The sequence below is a fragment of the Leptodactylus fuscus genome, chromosome 7 (assembly GCF_031893055.1).
Source record: "Leptodactylus fuscus isolate aLepFus1 chromosome 7, aLepFus1.hap2, whole genome shotgun sequence".
Lineage (NCBI taxonomy): Eukaryota > Metazoa > Chordata > Amphibia > Anura > Leptodactylidae > Leptodactylus > Leptodactylus fuscus.
The window spans coordinates 153,505,571-153,520,894 of record NC_134271.1 but is presented as its reverse complement, the minus strand read 5'-3'; the positions used below and the strand labels follow the sequence as shown (position 1 = coordinate 153,520,894).

General features: G+C 45.2%; 1 protein-coding gene across 1 annotated transcript in view; it reads right to left on the bottom strand.

Moving 5' to 3' along the window:
* LOC142214652 (NACHT, LRR and PYD domains-containing protein 12-like) overlaps positions 1 to 13,268 on the bottom strand; it is a 177,028-nt gene extending 163,760 nt beyond the window's left edge. Inside the window, exons 1-3 of the mRNA XM_075283592.1 lie at positions 13,138 to 13,268; positions 12,692 to 12,744; positions 6,720 to 6,883 (exon numbers count right to left, since the gene is read on the bottom strand). Of these exons, the coding sequence (XP_075139693.1) occupies positions 6,720 to 6,883; positions 12,692 to 12,744; positions 13,138 to 13,268 (348 nt within the window). The remainder of the gene's footprint in view (positions 1 to 6,719; positions 6,884 to 12,691; positions 12,745 to 13,137) is intronic.
* Between the last annotated feature and the right edge of the window lie 2,056 nt (positions 13,269 to 15,324).

Sequence of the window (15,324 nt, the reverse complement as noted above, 5' to 3'; positions counted from 1 at the left end):
AGCTGATAAGATCTTCCTTTGTGCAGTGTTATTTGAAAGTTAAACGCTGCCTTTATTTTAATTCTGGAGAAGGTGCAGACATTAGATTTAGAACATGTTGTCTTCATTGTCCAAATCCTCTATATAGGTAATGTGTTTTTCGGGCCGAGCTGTCTGGGAACGAGCTGGTGCAGCACTGACAACCTGGGTGAATATAGCAAGAGCCTGAGATGTAGGGTGAATGAATCCCCAAATTATTTGGGGAATTTCCACTCAGAAACTGGCACTATATACCAGTAGCAAAAATTGTGGGTGCACGTAACCCCAATATATTCTTTGAATTCCCAGTCAGACAATGGCACTATATGGCAGTGGCAGGACTTGAAGGTATTTGTAACCCCAATATATTCTTTGAATTCCCAGTCAGACAATGGCACTATATGGCAGTAGCAAAAATAGTGGGTGTATATAGCCCCAATTCTATTGCTAGGGGACTTGCAGGGTATTTCTGAGGTGAAGGTGGGGGGCACACCGTTGGAACGGGGATTTGGGGTGTATATATGGGGTATACGGAAATACACTGTCAGTGTATTCCATTCAGGATCCTGGGAAAGCTGGGTTGCGGCGATTGAGCCCGTCAGTGCCACGTTACACTGACAAGCTTCTCCCTGGAATTGAAGTTATATGTAACCCCAATATATTCTTTGAATTCTCAGTCAGACAATGGCACTATATGGCAGTAGCAAAAATAGTGGGTGTATATAGCCCCAATTCTATTGCTAGGGGACTTGCAGGGTATTTCTGAGGTGAACGTGGGGGGGCACACCGTTGGAACGGGGATTTGGGGTGTATATATGGGGTATACGGGAATACACTGTCAGTGTATTCCATTCAGGATCCTGGGAAAGCTGGGTTGCGGCGATTGAGCCCGTCAGTGCCACGTTACACTGACAAGATTCTCCCTGGAATTTAGCTCTTACAAGAGCTGTTGGTTGTCTTCTCCTTCCTATCCTAGCCTGTCCCTGCCTACCCAGAATCTAAGCCCTAGCTAAATGGACGGAAACCTCCGTCCCCGGTGAATTGCAAGCTCAGAATGACGCGAACCTGGGCGGCGCTGTTCTTTTAAATTAGAGGTCACATGTTTTTGGCAGCCAATGGGTTTTTCCTACTTTTTTCAACGTCACCAGTGTCGTAGTTCCTGTCCCACCTACCCTGCGCTGTTATTGGAGCAAAAAAGGCGCCAGGGAAGGTGGGAGGGGAATCGAGTAATGGCGCACTTTACCACGCGGTGTTCGATTCGATTCGAACATGCCTAATATCCGATCGAACATGAGTTCGATAGAACACTGTTCGCTCATCTCTAATTATAAGGTTTACATATCAAACAACATTTAAAATTTTCAAGAACATTTCCAAAACCCATTTTTTAAGGGTCTAATCCAGTTATAAAGGGGTTTTGAAAGCCCCTGGCATTTTGGAAACTAGACACCTCAGGAGTTTATCAAGGGGTATAGTGAGCTTTGTGACCTTACAGATTTTTCACTGAATTTATTACCATAAGGACGTGAAAATGAAAAATTACCCTTTTTCTGATCAAATTTTCTGATCACTTTAGCCTCAAATTTTTGACCTTCACAAAGGGTTAAAGGAGAATAACCATCTAACTTTTTCACTTGAACACGACAATCCCCCATATGTACGGAGACACTAATGTGCTGGTGCACTGATGTACGGGGACACTAATGTGCTGGTACACTGATGTACGGAGACACTAATGTGCTGGTGCACTGATGTACGGGGACACTAATGTGCTGGTACACTGATGTACGGGGACACTAATGTGCTGGTGCACTGATGTACGGGGACACTAATGTGCTGGTACACTGATGTACGGAGACACTAATGTGCTGGTGCACTGATGTACGGGGACACTAATGTGCAGGTGCACTGATGTACGGGGACACTAATGTGCTGGTGCACTGATGTACGGGGACTCTAATGTGCTGGTACACTGATGTACGGGGACACTAATGTGCTGATACACTGATGTACGGGGACACTAATGTGCTGGTGCACTGATGTACGGAGACACTAATGTGCTGGTACACTGATGTACGGGGACACTAATGTGCTGGTGTACTGATGTACGGAGACACTAATGTGCTGGTACACTGATGTGCGGGGACACTAATGTGCTGGTACACTGATGTACGGGGACACTAATGTGCTGGTACACTGATGTACGGGGACACTAATGTGCTGGTACACTGATGTACGGGGACACTAATGTGCTGGTACACTGATGTGCGGAGACACTAATGTGCTGGTACACTGATGTACGGGGACACTAATGTGCTGGTACACTGATGTACGGGGACACTAATGTGCTGGTACACTGATGTGCGGAGACACTAATGTGCTGGTACACTGATGTACGGGGACACTAATGTGCTGGTACACTGATGTACGGGGACACTAATGTGCTGGTACACTGATGTACGGGGACACTAATGTGCTGGTACACTGATGTACGGAGACACTAATGTGCTGGTGCACTGATGTACGGGGACACTAATGTGCTGGTACACTGATGTACGGGGACACTAATGTGCTGGTACACTGATGTACGGGGACACTAATGTGCTGGTACACTGATGTACGGAGACACTAATGTGCTGGTGCACTGATGTACGGGGACACTAATGTGCTGGTACACTGATGTACGGGGACACTAATGTGCTGGTACACTGATGTACGGAGACACTAATGTGCTGGTGCACTGATGTACGGAGACACTAATGTGCTGGTGCACTGATGTACGGAGACACTAATGTGCTGGTGCACTGATGTACGGGGACACTAATGTGCTGGTACACTGATGTACGGAGACACTAATGTGCTGGTGCACTGATGTACGGGGACACTAATGTGCTGGTACACTGATGTACGGGGACACTAATGTGCTGGTACACTGATGTACGGGGACACTAATGTGCTGATACACTGATGTATGGGGACACTAATGTGCTGGTGTACTGATGTACGGGCACATGGCAGGGCTTGAAACAGAGCGTTATTTGGCTTTTGAAGGACAGATTTTCCTGGTATAGCTTTCAGGTACCATGTCCCATTTGTAACGCCGCTGAGGTGCCAAACAGTGGAAACCCCCAAAAGTGACCCTATTTTGTATAGAAGACCCCTCAAGGAATTAATCAAGGGGTATAGTGAGTACTTTGACCTTACAGGTGTTTCACAGAATTCGGCATAAAAATGGAAAATTACATTCTTATCTATAAACTGTAGCTTTAACCCAAAATGTTTCATTTTTACAAGAGGTTAAAGGAGAAATGCCCCCCCCCCCCCCCCCACACACACAATTTGTGATGCAATTTCTCCCGACTATAGAAATGCCGCACATGTGGATATAAATCTCTGTATTGGCGAACAGCAGGGAAGGAGAACCATTGAGCATTTCAGAGGGCAGATTGTGCTGGAATTGGTTTCAGGCCCCATGTCACACTGGCAGAGCCCCTGAGGTACCAGCACAGTGGAAAGCCCCAATAAGTGACCTCATTTTGAAAACTATACCCTTCAAGGAATTTATCGAGGGTTATAATCAGTATTTGGAAGCAACAGCTGTTTCACCAATTTTACTACCAGTGGAATGTGAAAATCCTAGTTTCCTTTTTGTCCAATAAAATGTTGTATTAGACCCAAATTTAGGCTTAGTTCACACGTAAAAAAAATGTGGCTTATTTTGGCACCGGAAAAAAAACGTTTCCTAATCAGGAAGTGGTTTTTGGTAAGCACCGCTTCAGAAACCGCCAGGCGGTTTTCCCCTCCTCTAAAGCAGGGCTAGGGAACCTTCGGCTCTCCAGCTGCTGTGAAACTACAACTCCCAGCATGCTCCATTCACTTCCATGGGAGTTCCCAGAACAGCAGAGCCAGTATGCATGCTGGGAATTGTAGTTTTGCAACAGCTGGAGAGCCGTACGTTCCCTACCCCTGCTCTAAAGTGAATGGACCTTAAAAAAAAAGACGCCTCGTGGTTTTGGTTGCGGTTTTTGACAAAACCGCGGTACAAAACCGCGACCAAAAACCGCAAGGTGGTTTTTCCACATCCCATAGACTCCTATTGCTTTCCTCAGGCGGAATCCGCCTGAAGAAAGGTCATGTCACTTCTTTTTTCCACTAGCCGCAACATGCGGCTAGTGGAGAACAGATGCCTGGCGGTCTGCATAGACCACCATTGTATGGAGGCGGATTTTGAGGTGAGATCCGCTGTCAAAATCCACCTCCTTGTCCCCGTGTGAACTAGCCCTTATAATTTTCACAAAAGGTTGAAGGAGAAAAATCCCCCCACAGTTTGTTACACAATTTCTCCTGAACACGGCAATACCCCATATGTGGCCATAATCTGCTGTATGGGTACAAGGTAGGGTCAGAATGGAAAGAGCGCTATTTGGGTTTTGGAGGGCAGATTTTGCTGGAATAGTTTTCAGGTCCATTGTTGCATTTGCAGAGCCCCTAAAGTACCATAACAGTTGAAACCCCAAAACATGACCCCATTTTGTCAACTACACCCCTCAAGGAATTTTTCAAGGGCTATACTAACCATTTTGATCCAACAGCTGTTTCACATATTTATTACTGTAAAGGGGCTCTATCAGCGAAATTATTCAAGCGGTCGTGCACTGTCGGACGTCATCTTGCTGTCACGCTTTCCTCTTCTTTCTTCTTCCAGAGCCATCCTCCTGCCCTCGCTCTTCCACACCTTGATCTTCTGTTCTTCCAGAATGAAGAGGTTCGCAAGCGTACCGAGCATGCACAGTACACTCACATAGTTCTAAGGGGAACTTAGAACTACTACAAAAATGGCCCCAGAGCGTGCGCAGTAGTGCTCCGGAGGGAGCGTTACTACGCATGTGCGGGATTTGAACCAAACCCACAGGAAGATCGGAAGATCAAGGCGGGGAAGAGCCAGGACAGGAGGATGCAAAGAAAAAACAGAACAGCACCGAGCTGTATATGGTGAAGTATTGTCAAGATAGGGGTGTAGTAACAGGGTTAGATGCACTCTCACCTGATAGAGTTGTGAGGAATTCACAACTACTGTAAATGCTTGGAAACCAATTCTAGGGGGTTCCTCCCTATAAGTGATTGAGCGACTGGGTCCTGTTCACCAATGGTGTAGAGAATATAAATAGGGACCAGGAGGAAGGACCGCGCTTCACCAGATGTCAAAATAACCAGTTTATCAAAGTTCAACAGCAAACGCGTTTCGGGCATAGGTCGCCCTTCTTCAAGTGCAAAGGAACTGCCGTGGTGTATTTGCTTGCCTGGATGACCAGATGTGTGATTCAACAATTTGTTATGCAATTTCTCCTGACTATGGAAATACCCCACATGTGGAGGAAAACTACTATTTTGGCACACGGCAGGGCAAAGAAGGCAGGGAGCGTCATAAGGCTTATGAAGGGCAGTATTATTTTCAGGTGCCATGACACATTTGCCAGTTTCTGTGTGCGCACCATGCTGCCGCTGTAGTACTATGCGGGAGGTCCAGCACAGGGGTTAATATTTCTGTATTTCATTCTTACTTGGTGCTATCTCATATATATCTATACATACCGTACATACAGTATACATATGTATACATTTCTATACAGGAAATACAACAAATTTCAAAAAGTGCCAGTAAGGGCTCGTTCACATCTGCACCCGGTCTCCGTTCATGCAGGTTTCCGTTTCCTGCAAAAAACAGAGCAGGAGACAGAATCCTGCAGGCATCTTTCAAACTCATTCATTTGAATGGGTAAAAAAAGTGTCCGGCCATGAGCGCCGGTGAGCGTTTTATGCTCTCCGTGGTGAAACGTTTTTTTTTTTTTTTTTAATCAGACACAGAGTCGGACATGCAGTAGTTTGTGTCCGGTTTTAAAAAAAAAAACAGTTTTGCCGCGGAAAGCATAAAACGCTCACCGGCGCTCACGGCTGGACTCGGCATGACAGGTTTCCGTCTTCTGCCGGCAGAAGACGGAAACCTAATACGGAGACCTGAACGCTGGTGTGAACCCAGCATAATACATAAATCAGAACAAAATCGAGAATCATGTGACTATATCCCAATGTAAAAAAAAAATCATGCCCACAACAAAATAAAATCATTTCATTTTATTAAGTAACATGTTAGTAAAAAATACCTGTAAACTGTGAGACAAAATGGGAAAAAGCTGCCAAGGAGATTACTATATAACAATAATGGCCGGAGGAGATGGATAGAGAGGAATATCACAGTATACAAACCAAATCCTGAAACTCTGTGACTGCATCACTATAACATCAAAAATATTATAGAATATGGTGAATCCCACGCAACGATGCTGCTGATACATAACACATGCAATGGGGAAGTCACGTGGTGCAGAACAGGCTGTAATAACTAATTTATACACAAAGGCTGCATTCACACGACGTAACGCCGGGCTTGTAAAAATACTCATTCACTGCCGTAGATGCGAGCGCTGCGGACGGCTCCCGAACACTTCCCATTCACTTCAATGGGAGCGCTCGTAACACTGGCGTTACGAGCGCTCCCATTGAAGTGAATCGGAAGTGTTCGGGAGCTGTCCGTAGCGCTTGTGTGTACGGCAGTGAATGAGTATTTTTACAAGCCCGGCTTAACTCCATGTGCATGCAGCCAAAAATTGCTACTCCATGCTTTACCTTTCATGTGCTCTCACCTCAAAATCTGTGACATCTCTGGACCACAGCTCTTTCAAAAGAGAAGTAGGATTCATGTTCTCCACAATGTAGATCAGATCATCCTGGAAATATCCATATGTCATCCTCAGGACATGATCTTTATACTGACAAAGCCGCTGGTAAAACTGCCGGGTCTCATCATCTAGGACATGAAGGAGACACAAGAATGAAATCTTCTAGGACATGGAGAAGACTGGCAGCATTGTATGGAGAATATTCCTGTCCTGGTAACTAAGAAGAATCTCCTATTGGCAGTCATTGTACATGTTATTACAGTGATGTCTGAGCAGTAAGGGTGCATTCACACTGAGTAAACGCTAGCTTATTCTGAACGTAAAACACGTTCAGAATAAGCGGCGTCTAAAGCAGCTCCATTCATTTCTATGGGAGCGGGGATACGAGCGCTCCCCATAGAAATGAATGGGCTGCTTCTTTCACTCCGTGCAGTCCCATTGAAGTGAATGGGGAGTGCCGGCGTATACGGCAAGCTCTGCTCATGCCGGAGCGTACACGCCGGCACTCCCCATTCACTTCAATGGGACTGCACGGAGTGAAAGAAGCAGCCCATTCATTTCTATGGGGAGCGCTCGTATCCCCGCTCCCATAGAAATGAATGGAGCTGCTTTAGACGCCGCTTATTCTGAACGTGTTTTACGTTCAGAATAAGCTAGCGTTTACTCAGTGTGAATTCACCCTAAGTGTGATGTAACCTTGGTTATCCTGCTGAGTGTGAATACACCAATACCACATGTATATCCTCTTATTTCACTTCACTAATGTACTGGGAAAAAAATACATTAGAAAACAAATCCTTACACCAGAGTTTCCTACCATTTCAGACTTGGGGCATCCCTGGAAAAAAAAAAAAAAAGATCCTGCAGGACACCCCTACCAAATAATTTTTACCAAAAGACAAAAAAAAAAAAAAAAAATACCACCAGTCTTGATGATTTTTTTTTTTTCTGCAGTTGTTGAATTTAACCGCTTCCCCCTGACAGCATATTTCGATTTTCATTTTTGACTCCTCCCCCTCCAAAACCCCATAACTTTTGTATTTCTCCGCTCCCAGAGCCATATGAGGTCTTAATCTTTGTGGGACAAATTCTTCTTCATGATGCTACCATTAATTATTCTGTAGAATGTACTGGGAAGATGGAAAAAAAAATCATAATGGGGTGGATTTGAAGAAAAAGTGCATTTGTGCGACTTTATTACAAGATTCGATTTTAAGGTGTTCACTGTGCAGCCAAAATGAAATGTCATCTATGTATCAGTACGATTCCAGGGATACCAAATTTATATGGTTTTATTTATGTTTTAACCCCTCAAAAAAATTCCAAAACTGTTTAAAAATGTTTTTTCTAAAAGTCGCCATATTCTGACACCTGTAACTTTTTTATACTTCCGTGTATGGGGATGTATAGGGCGTCTTTTTTTTTTTTTTTTTTTTTTTTGAAGCGCCGGGTGTACTTTCAGTTCTACCATTTTCGGAAAATGCTATTGCTTTGATCACTTTTTATTCAAATTTTTATCAGAGGCAAAACTGTGAAAAATGTCGGTTTGGCACTTTGACTTTTTTCCCGCTACGGCGTTTACCGTACGGGAAAAATATTTTTATAGATTTGTAGAACGGGTGATTTCGGACACAGGGATACCTAACATGTATGTGTGTCATAGTATTTAACTACTTTTATATGTGTTTTAGGCAATGCATTGCAAAATACCGGCGCTTCTATTGCAGGCTACCTAGCATATCCTGCAATAGAATGACAGCCCAGGGCGCCTTCACAAGGCTCCCGGCTGTCCCAGTAACGGGATGCCAGCCCTGGATCTTACTCTGCGTGCCAGCGATTACAGGAAAAATGTCAAAGCGGACCGAGGCGCCGGAGGGGTTAATGCCCCTGATCTGTATAAAACAGTAGACACCCAGCGGCAATAGTGGCCGCCTGGCTCCCAGGCAGCCGCCATAGTTAAACGCCCAGCATGCACCGTGTTAGTATGGTGGATGTTGGGAAAGAGTTAAAGCTGGAACATAAATTTCTTCCACTTTTAGAAAATCTAACCAAAAACCACATCAAAACTATAAGCATTTTCCCATTGCAGTTTTGATGCCTGACTCAAAGCTACAGCATCCTATACTTTCTACCCAACAGATAACAAAAACTCACCCTTAGTGGCCCAGTTTACAGTGTTGGCCAAAAGTATTGGCACCCCTACAATTCTGTCAGATAATACTCATTTTCTTCCAGAAAATGATTGCAATCACAAATTCTTTGGTATTATTATTTTCATTTAATTTATCTTCAATAGAAAACCACAAAAAGAATTGTCAAAAAGCCAAATTGGATATAATTCCACAGCAAACATAAAAAAGGGGGTGGACAAAAGTATTGGCACTGTTTGAAAAATCATGTGATGCTTCTCTAATTTGTGTAATTAACAGCACCTGTTATTTACCTGAGGCACCTAACAGGTGGTGGCAATAACTAAATCACACTTGCAGCCAGTTGAAATGGATTAAAGTTGACTCCACCTCTGTCCTGTGTCCTTGTGTGACCACATTGAGCATGGAGAAAAGAAAGAAGGCCAAAGAACTGTCTGAGGACTTGAGAAGCAAAATTGTGAGGAATCGTGAGCAATCTCAAGGCTACAAGTCCATCTCCAAAGACCTGAATGTTCCTGTGTCTACCGTGCGCAGTGTCATCAAGAAGTGTAAAACCCATGACACTGTGGCTAACCTCCCTAGATGTGGACGCAAAAGAAACATTGCAAGAGAGAGATTTCACCGCAAGATTGTGCAGATGGCGGATAAAGAACCTCGACTAACATCCAAACAAGTCCAAGCTGCCCTGCAGTCCGAGGGTACAACAGTGTCACCCCGTACTATCCATCAGCGTCTGAATGAGAAGGGACTGTATGGTAGGAGACCCAGGAAGACCCCACTTCTTACCCACAGACATAAGCCAGGCTGGAGTTTGCCAAAACTTACCTGAGAAAGCCAAAACCGTTCTGGAAGAATGTTCTCTGGTCAGATGAGACAAAAGTAGGAAAAGGCCTCAACATAGAGTTTACAGGGGAAAAAAGAGGACTTCAAAGAAAAGAAGACGCCCCCTACAGTCAGACATGGCAGAGGTTCCCTGATGTTTTGGGGTTGCTTTGCTGCCTCTGGCACTGGACTGCTTGACCGTGTGCATGGCATTATGAAGTCTGAAGACGACCAACACATTGTGCAGCATAATGTAGGGCCCAGTGTGAGAAAGCTGGGTCTCCTCAGAGGTCAGGGCTCTTCCAGCAGGACAAGGACCCAAAACACACTTCAGGTCAGCACTAGAAAATGGTGGTGAGAGAAAGCCCTGGAGACTTGTAAAGTGGCAGCAATGAGTCCAGCCCTGAATCCCATAGAACACCTGTGGGGGAGGGGGAGAGATCTCTTGATGGCAGTTTGGAGAAGGCCCCCTTCACATCTCAGGGGGGACCGCGAGCAGGAGCCAAAGAAGAAGGGTCTAAGATTCCAGCAGAGCCTTGTAAGAAACTCATTGCTGGTTAGCGGAAGCGGTTGTGTGCAGTTATTTTACAGTGTAAAGGTTGTGCTACCAAGTATTAGGCTGAGGGGGCCAAGACTTTTGTCCGGCCCATTTATGGAGTTTGGTGCAGAATGATCAATGATGTGACTTTGTTTTCATTCTCTTTTGTGTTTTCATTGCAAGCAAAATAACTGAAGATATTACCAAAGAGTTTGTGCTTGTAATCATTATCTGGAAGACACCGAGGATTATCTGACAGAATTGCAGGGGGGGCCAATACTTTTGGCTAACACTATATGCTCTCCAGTGGTCCTCAGACACATAATACTGCTCCTCAATTGACAGCAGACACCTAATAATGGTCCCCAGGCGAGGAGCAATACTCCCTGGTGACCTCCAGGCAAGTAGTCATTTTCTACAGTAACCTCCAGGCAAATTATAATAACCCCCAGTCAGTAACAATCGCGATTGCAGAGGTTGCAATCACGACGGAGCCTGGAGGGGTATGAGGCCCGCAGCCAGCTGGAAATGGCCAGGGCCCCAGACCAACATGATAGCAGTCAGGGTATGCCTGGATCCCCAGCCACTATATATTTTGTTACTGGAAAGTGGCCGACATCTTGCTGGCCCCCTTTCCAATGGATGTCAGTCTAGGCCAGATGATTAAAATACTCCCCTCTCCTAGGCTCAGCATTCACTCCGGGGCTCTTCTGGCCAGTGACTGAGCTCACAAATAAGGCACACCGGCATTTACTTCAGTCGCAGGAAGAAGAGGACCGAGGAATAGAGCCAGACTGAGCGAGGATAACCAGGAGAGGTGAGGCAAGGTAAGTATAAGTGTTTGTTATTTTTAATCACTTCACCTAGACCTTTACTTATTATTGTTAGGGTTGTATCGTCCGCTGTGGTCCCTTTAAGTCTTCCGGGTTCACAGATACAAATTCCCCTTTAACCCCTTCCCAACATGCGCCGTAATAGTACGGCGCATGTCGGGTCTATAACTATGGCGACCGCCCGGGAGTCGGGCGGCCGCCATAGCCGCCGGGTGTTTACTGCTTTAAGGGGACCGATCCGAGGCATTAACCCCTCCGGCGCCACGGTCAAACGGCTCCGTCATTTTTCCCGGGATCGCCGGCTCCTGGAGCATGCTCCAGGGCCGACGTCACGTTGCCATGACATCCGGGAGCCTTTACAAGGCTCCCAGGCTTGTCTGCAAATTCTCTCTTTTGCAGGCTGGTCTATGCAGCCTGCAAAAGAAAGGATGATTTTTTGCAATGCATTAGCATTGTAATGCATTGCATTAGTGATCAGACCCCCTGGGGTTCAACACCTCCAGGGGGTCTAATAAATGCAAAAAAAATTAAAAAAAAAAAAAGTAAAAAATATAAAAAAATATAAAAAGTATTAAAAGTTCAAATCACCCCCCTTTCCCTAGAACACATATAAAAGTAGTTAAAAACTGTGAAACACATACATGTTAGGTATCCCTGTGTCCGAAATCGCCCGCTCTACAAGTCTATAAAAATATTTTTCCTGTTCGGTAAACGCCATAGCGAGAAAAATAGTCAAAAGTACCAAACCGCCGTTTTTTCACTGTTTTGATTCTGATAAAAATTTGAATAAAAAGTGATCAAAGCAATAACATTTCCCGAAAATGGTAGAACTAAAAAGTACACCCGGCCCTGCAAAAAAGACGCCCTATGCATCCCCGTACACTTATGTATAAAAAAAAGTTACGGCCGTCGGAATATGGCGACTTTTAGAAAAAAATTTTTTTAACACAGTTCTGGATTTTTTTTAAGGGGTCAAAATGTAAATAAAACCATATAAATTTGGTATCTCCAGAACCGTACCGAAACACAGAATACAGGGGACATGTCATTTTGGCTGCACAGTGAACGCCGTAAAACCAAAGCCCATAAGAAAGTCGCAGAAATGCATTTTTTTCTTCAAATCCACCCCATTCTGAATTTTTTTCCTGCTTCCCAGGACATTATATAGAATAATTAATGGTGGCATCATGAAGAAAAATTTGTCCCGCAAAAATTAAGACCTCATATGGCTCTGGGAGCGGAGAAATAAAAAAGTTATGGGGTTTAATTCAACAAGTTTTATTGACTTTTCAAAGAAATTTTATGGGGATACAGAAACAAGAAAAGGATACAGGAAATTCAAACAACTGTAGTCTAGAAGCAGACATCAGCATAATAGCAGCCTGACCAGACGGTTTAAAGCATAACATGTGTAAATCTAATTCTGAAAATGCTATACTCCAAACCAAAGGACAGCGTAAAATTTAACTTTTATTAAATAATGTTAAAACAATAACTCCGGGGTTTATAGAAGATAAAGTGTCAAACTAACTGCATAACCTTCCTAATAAAGTCTTTGCATGAAAATGACTCAATTAGTGTCTAGCTCCCAACTCTCTAGTTCAGAAGCCAAGGGTATGCTTATTGATCCAGAAATAACTTCTCCCCTGGATCAATAACAGATAGACAAATGTCTCACTAATATTTGAATATTAAAAGAAGACAGAACATTGGCATGCCGTCTATAAAGTAGCAAAATGGGCTAGGGTATTCCTATATTAGGATATAAGCTACCTCCCACTCTGCCCAATGTTAGCTATCCGGCATCAAGCCGATATAGCAGCTGATGGTAATTTGCTGAGGATCTATTCAAAGGTTTTAGGTCCCCATTCACATATAGTATAGTCCCGTCTCAACGCGTTTCCCTCCCGTATTTAGGAGTTCATCAGGAGACTAAATGACTAAAAAAGTCTGTTGCTTCAATCTTACTGCAAATCATTTAGGTATCCTATGCTTTCCATATATCCTAATAGCCAGGAACCCTATCGGAGCCTATCTACCTCCTTTTTCGGCGGCTCACATTTACTTTGAACTCAATAGTCCACTTTCTGTCTATAGAAGATGGGCGGTTAAAACCACCTTTCCCCGTGCCTTGATGGTAGGCACAGGTACCAGGATGATGAGCTTTCATCCTGGTACCTATGCCTACCATCAAGTTATTTCTGGATCAATAAGCATACCCTTGGCTTCTGAACTAGAGAGTTGGGAGCTAGACACTAATTGAGTCATTTTCATGCAAAGACTTTATTAGGAAGGTTATGCAGTTAGTTTGACACTTTATCTTCTATATACCCGGAGTTATTGTTTTAACATTATTTAATAAAAGTTAAATTTTACGCTGTCCTTTGGTTTGGAGTATAGCATTTTCAGATAGTGGATTCAAGTGGAGTTTTTGTCATAGTAAATCTAATTCTGTAACCACCGTAATATCAAGGTGTGTGCTAGGTAGATGGTAAGAGGGGTGATAAGGACAGGTGAGGAACGTAAGAAGGGGGGGGGGGGGGAGGAGAGGGATCAGGTATAACAGAGGGTACAGCCAGTATCCAACCAGTCATTGAGTCCTCCGCAACGTAGCCATTTGTTATTGCTTTGGAAGGTTCCACTATACGAGGTAGCGCAGCCTCTGAGATGCAACAGGTCCAAAGGAAGAGTAATCAAGACTTCAGCCATGGGGCCCAGGTTGTGCGGAACTTTTCGATTCGTCTCTCGGACCAGGCGACTAGCTCTTCGAAGCGTGCAAGCTCTTGAACTTTTGATTCCCATAGTGAGATCGGTGGGGCGGTCTGCTGACGCCAGAAGTGAGGGATGAGTAATTTGGCCGCCGATAGTAATTGAGTGGTTAACTCATCCTTGCGTGGGGAGTAAAGTTATGGGGTTTAGAAGGAGGGGAGTCAAAAACAAAAAACGAAAATCAAAAAATGCCATCGGCGGGAAGGGGATAAGAAACTGTACTTTAATTTATGTTCTGGTCCAGGTCTTTATAGTGCCCTCCAGCTCTCTCTTCCATGCCGGCTATTGGTTTCGCCCTGGTTTTGGCTCCCACCCCTATTGCTTCCTGTTTGTGTTTCTCTGGCTCTGACCATCAGACTGTGCACTGGACTTATCTTTGGATTGTGACTCTGCTGTACTTACCCTCTCTGGCATCTGACTCTGGCTACGTATCTCGACCTCTCTTTCTGTCACTCGCTCCTGTACTTTGCTGCTTTCTCCACTGATGACCCTACACTGTTGTTTACTTTGTGTCTGGTGAGTTACTTGAGATTCTACTCTCTGACTTCTACCAGACATGCAGACTGTGGTGCAGGTTACAGCTTACAGCAATTTCACATACCTCCCAACCGTCCCGATTTCCGCGGGACAGTCACGATTTGGGTGACATGTCCCGCGGTCCCGGTTGGAGGGAGGTATGTCCCGATTTCAACTCAGATCTGCGTCCACAGGACGCAGATCTGAGTTGAACACATATGCGGCTGAAGCAAGGAGCTGACACAGGTCAGCTCCTCGCTTAGCCGCTGCCCGCCTCTCTCCCTGACACATGTGGCTGAAGCTGCTCGCTTCGCCGCTGCCGCCGGCTCCTGGCTTGTAGACGCGGCAGCGGCGAAGCGAGGAGCTGACACAGGTCAGCTCCTCGCTTCAGCCGCATGTGTCAGCGAGAGAGAGACGCAGCGGCGAAGCGAGCACGCGAGCAGCTTCAGCCGCATGTGTCAGGGAGAGAGGCGGGCAGCGGCGAAGCGAGGAGCTGACCTGTGTCAGCTCCTTCCTTCAGCCGCATGTGTCAGCGAGAGAGGCGGGCAGAGAGCGGCGAGGGAGCGGAGGAGAAGGTAAGTTTAATGTGGAGGTGGAACGTGAATCTGGGGGCAGAGATGGAGAGGACGGCATGACACTGGGGGCAGAGATGTGGGGACATGAATCTGGGGGCAGAGATGTGGGGACATGAATCTGGGGGCAGAGATGGAGGGACATGAATCTGGGGGCAGAGATGTGGGGACATGAATCTGGGGGCAGAGATGGAGGGACATGAATCTGGGGGCAGAGATGGAGGGACATGAATCTGGGGGCAGAGATGGAAGAGGGACATGAAACTAGGGGCAGAGGGTGTATATGAAACTGGGGGAGAGATAGAGGGGGGACATATAATTTACGGGTGACTGTAGGAGGATTATACTGTGTGCGGGCACATGAAAAAT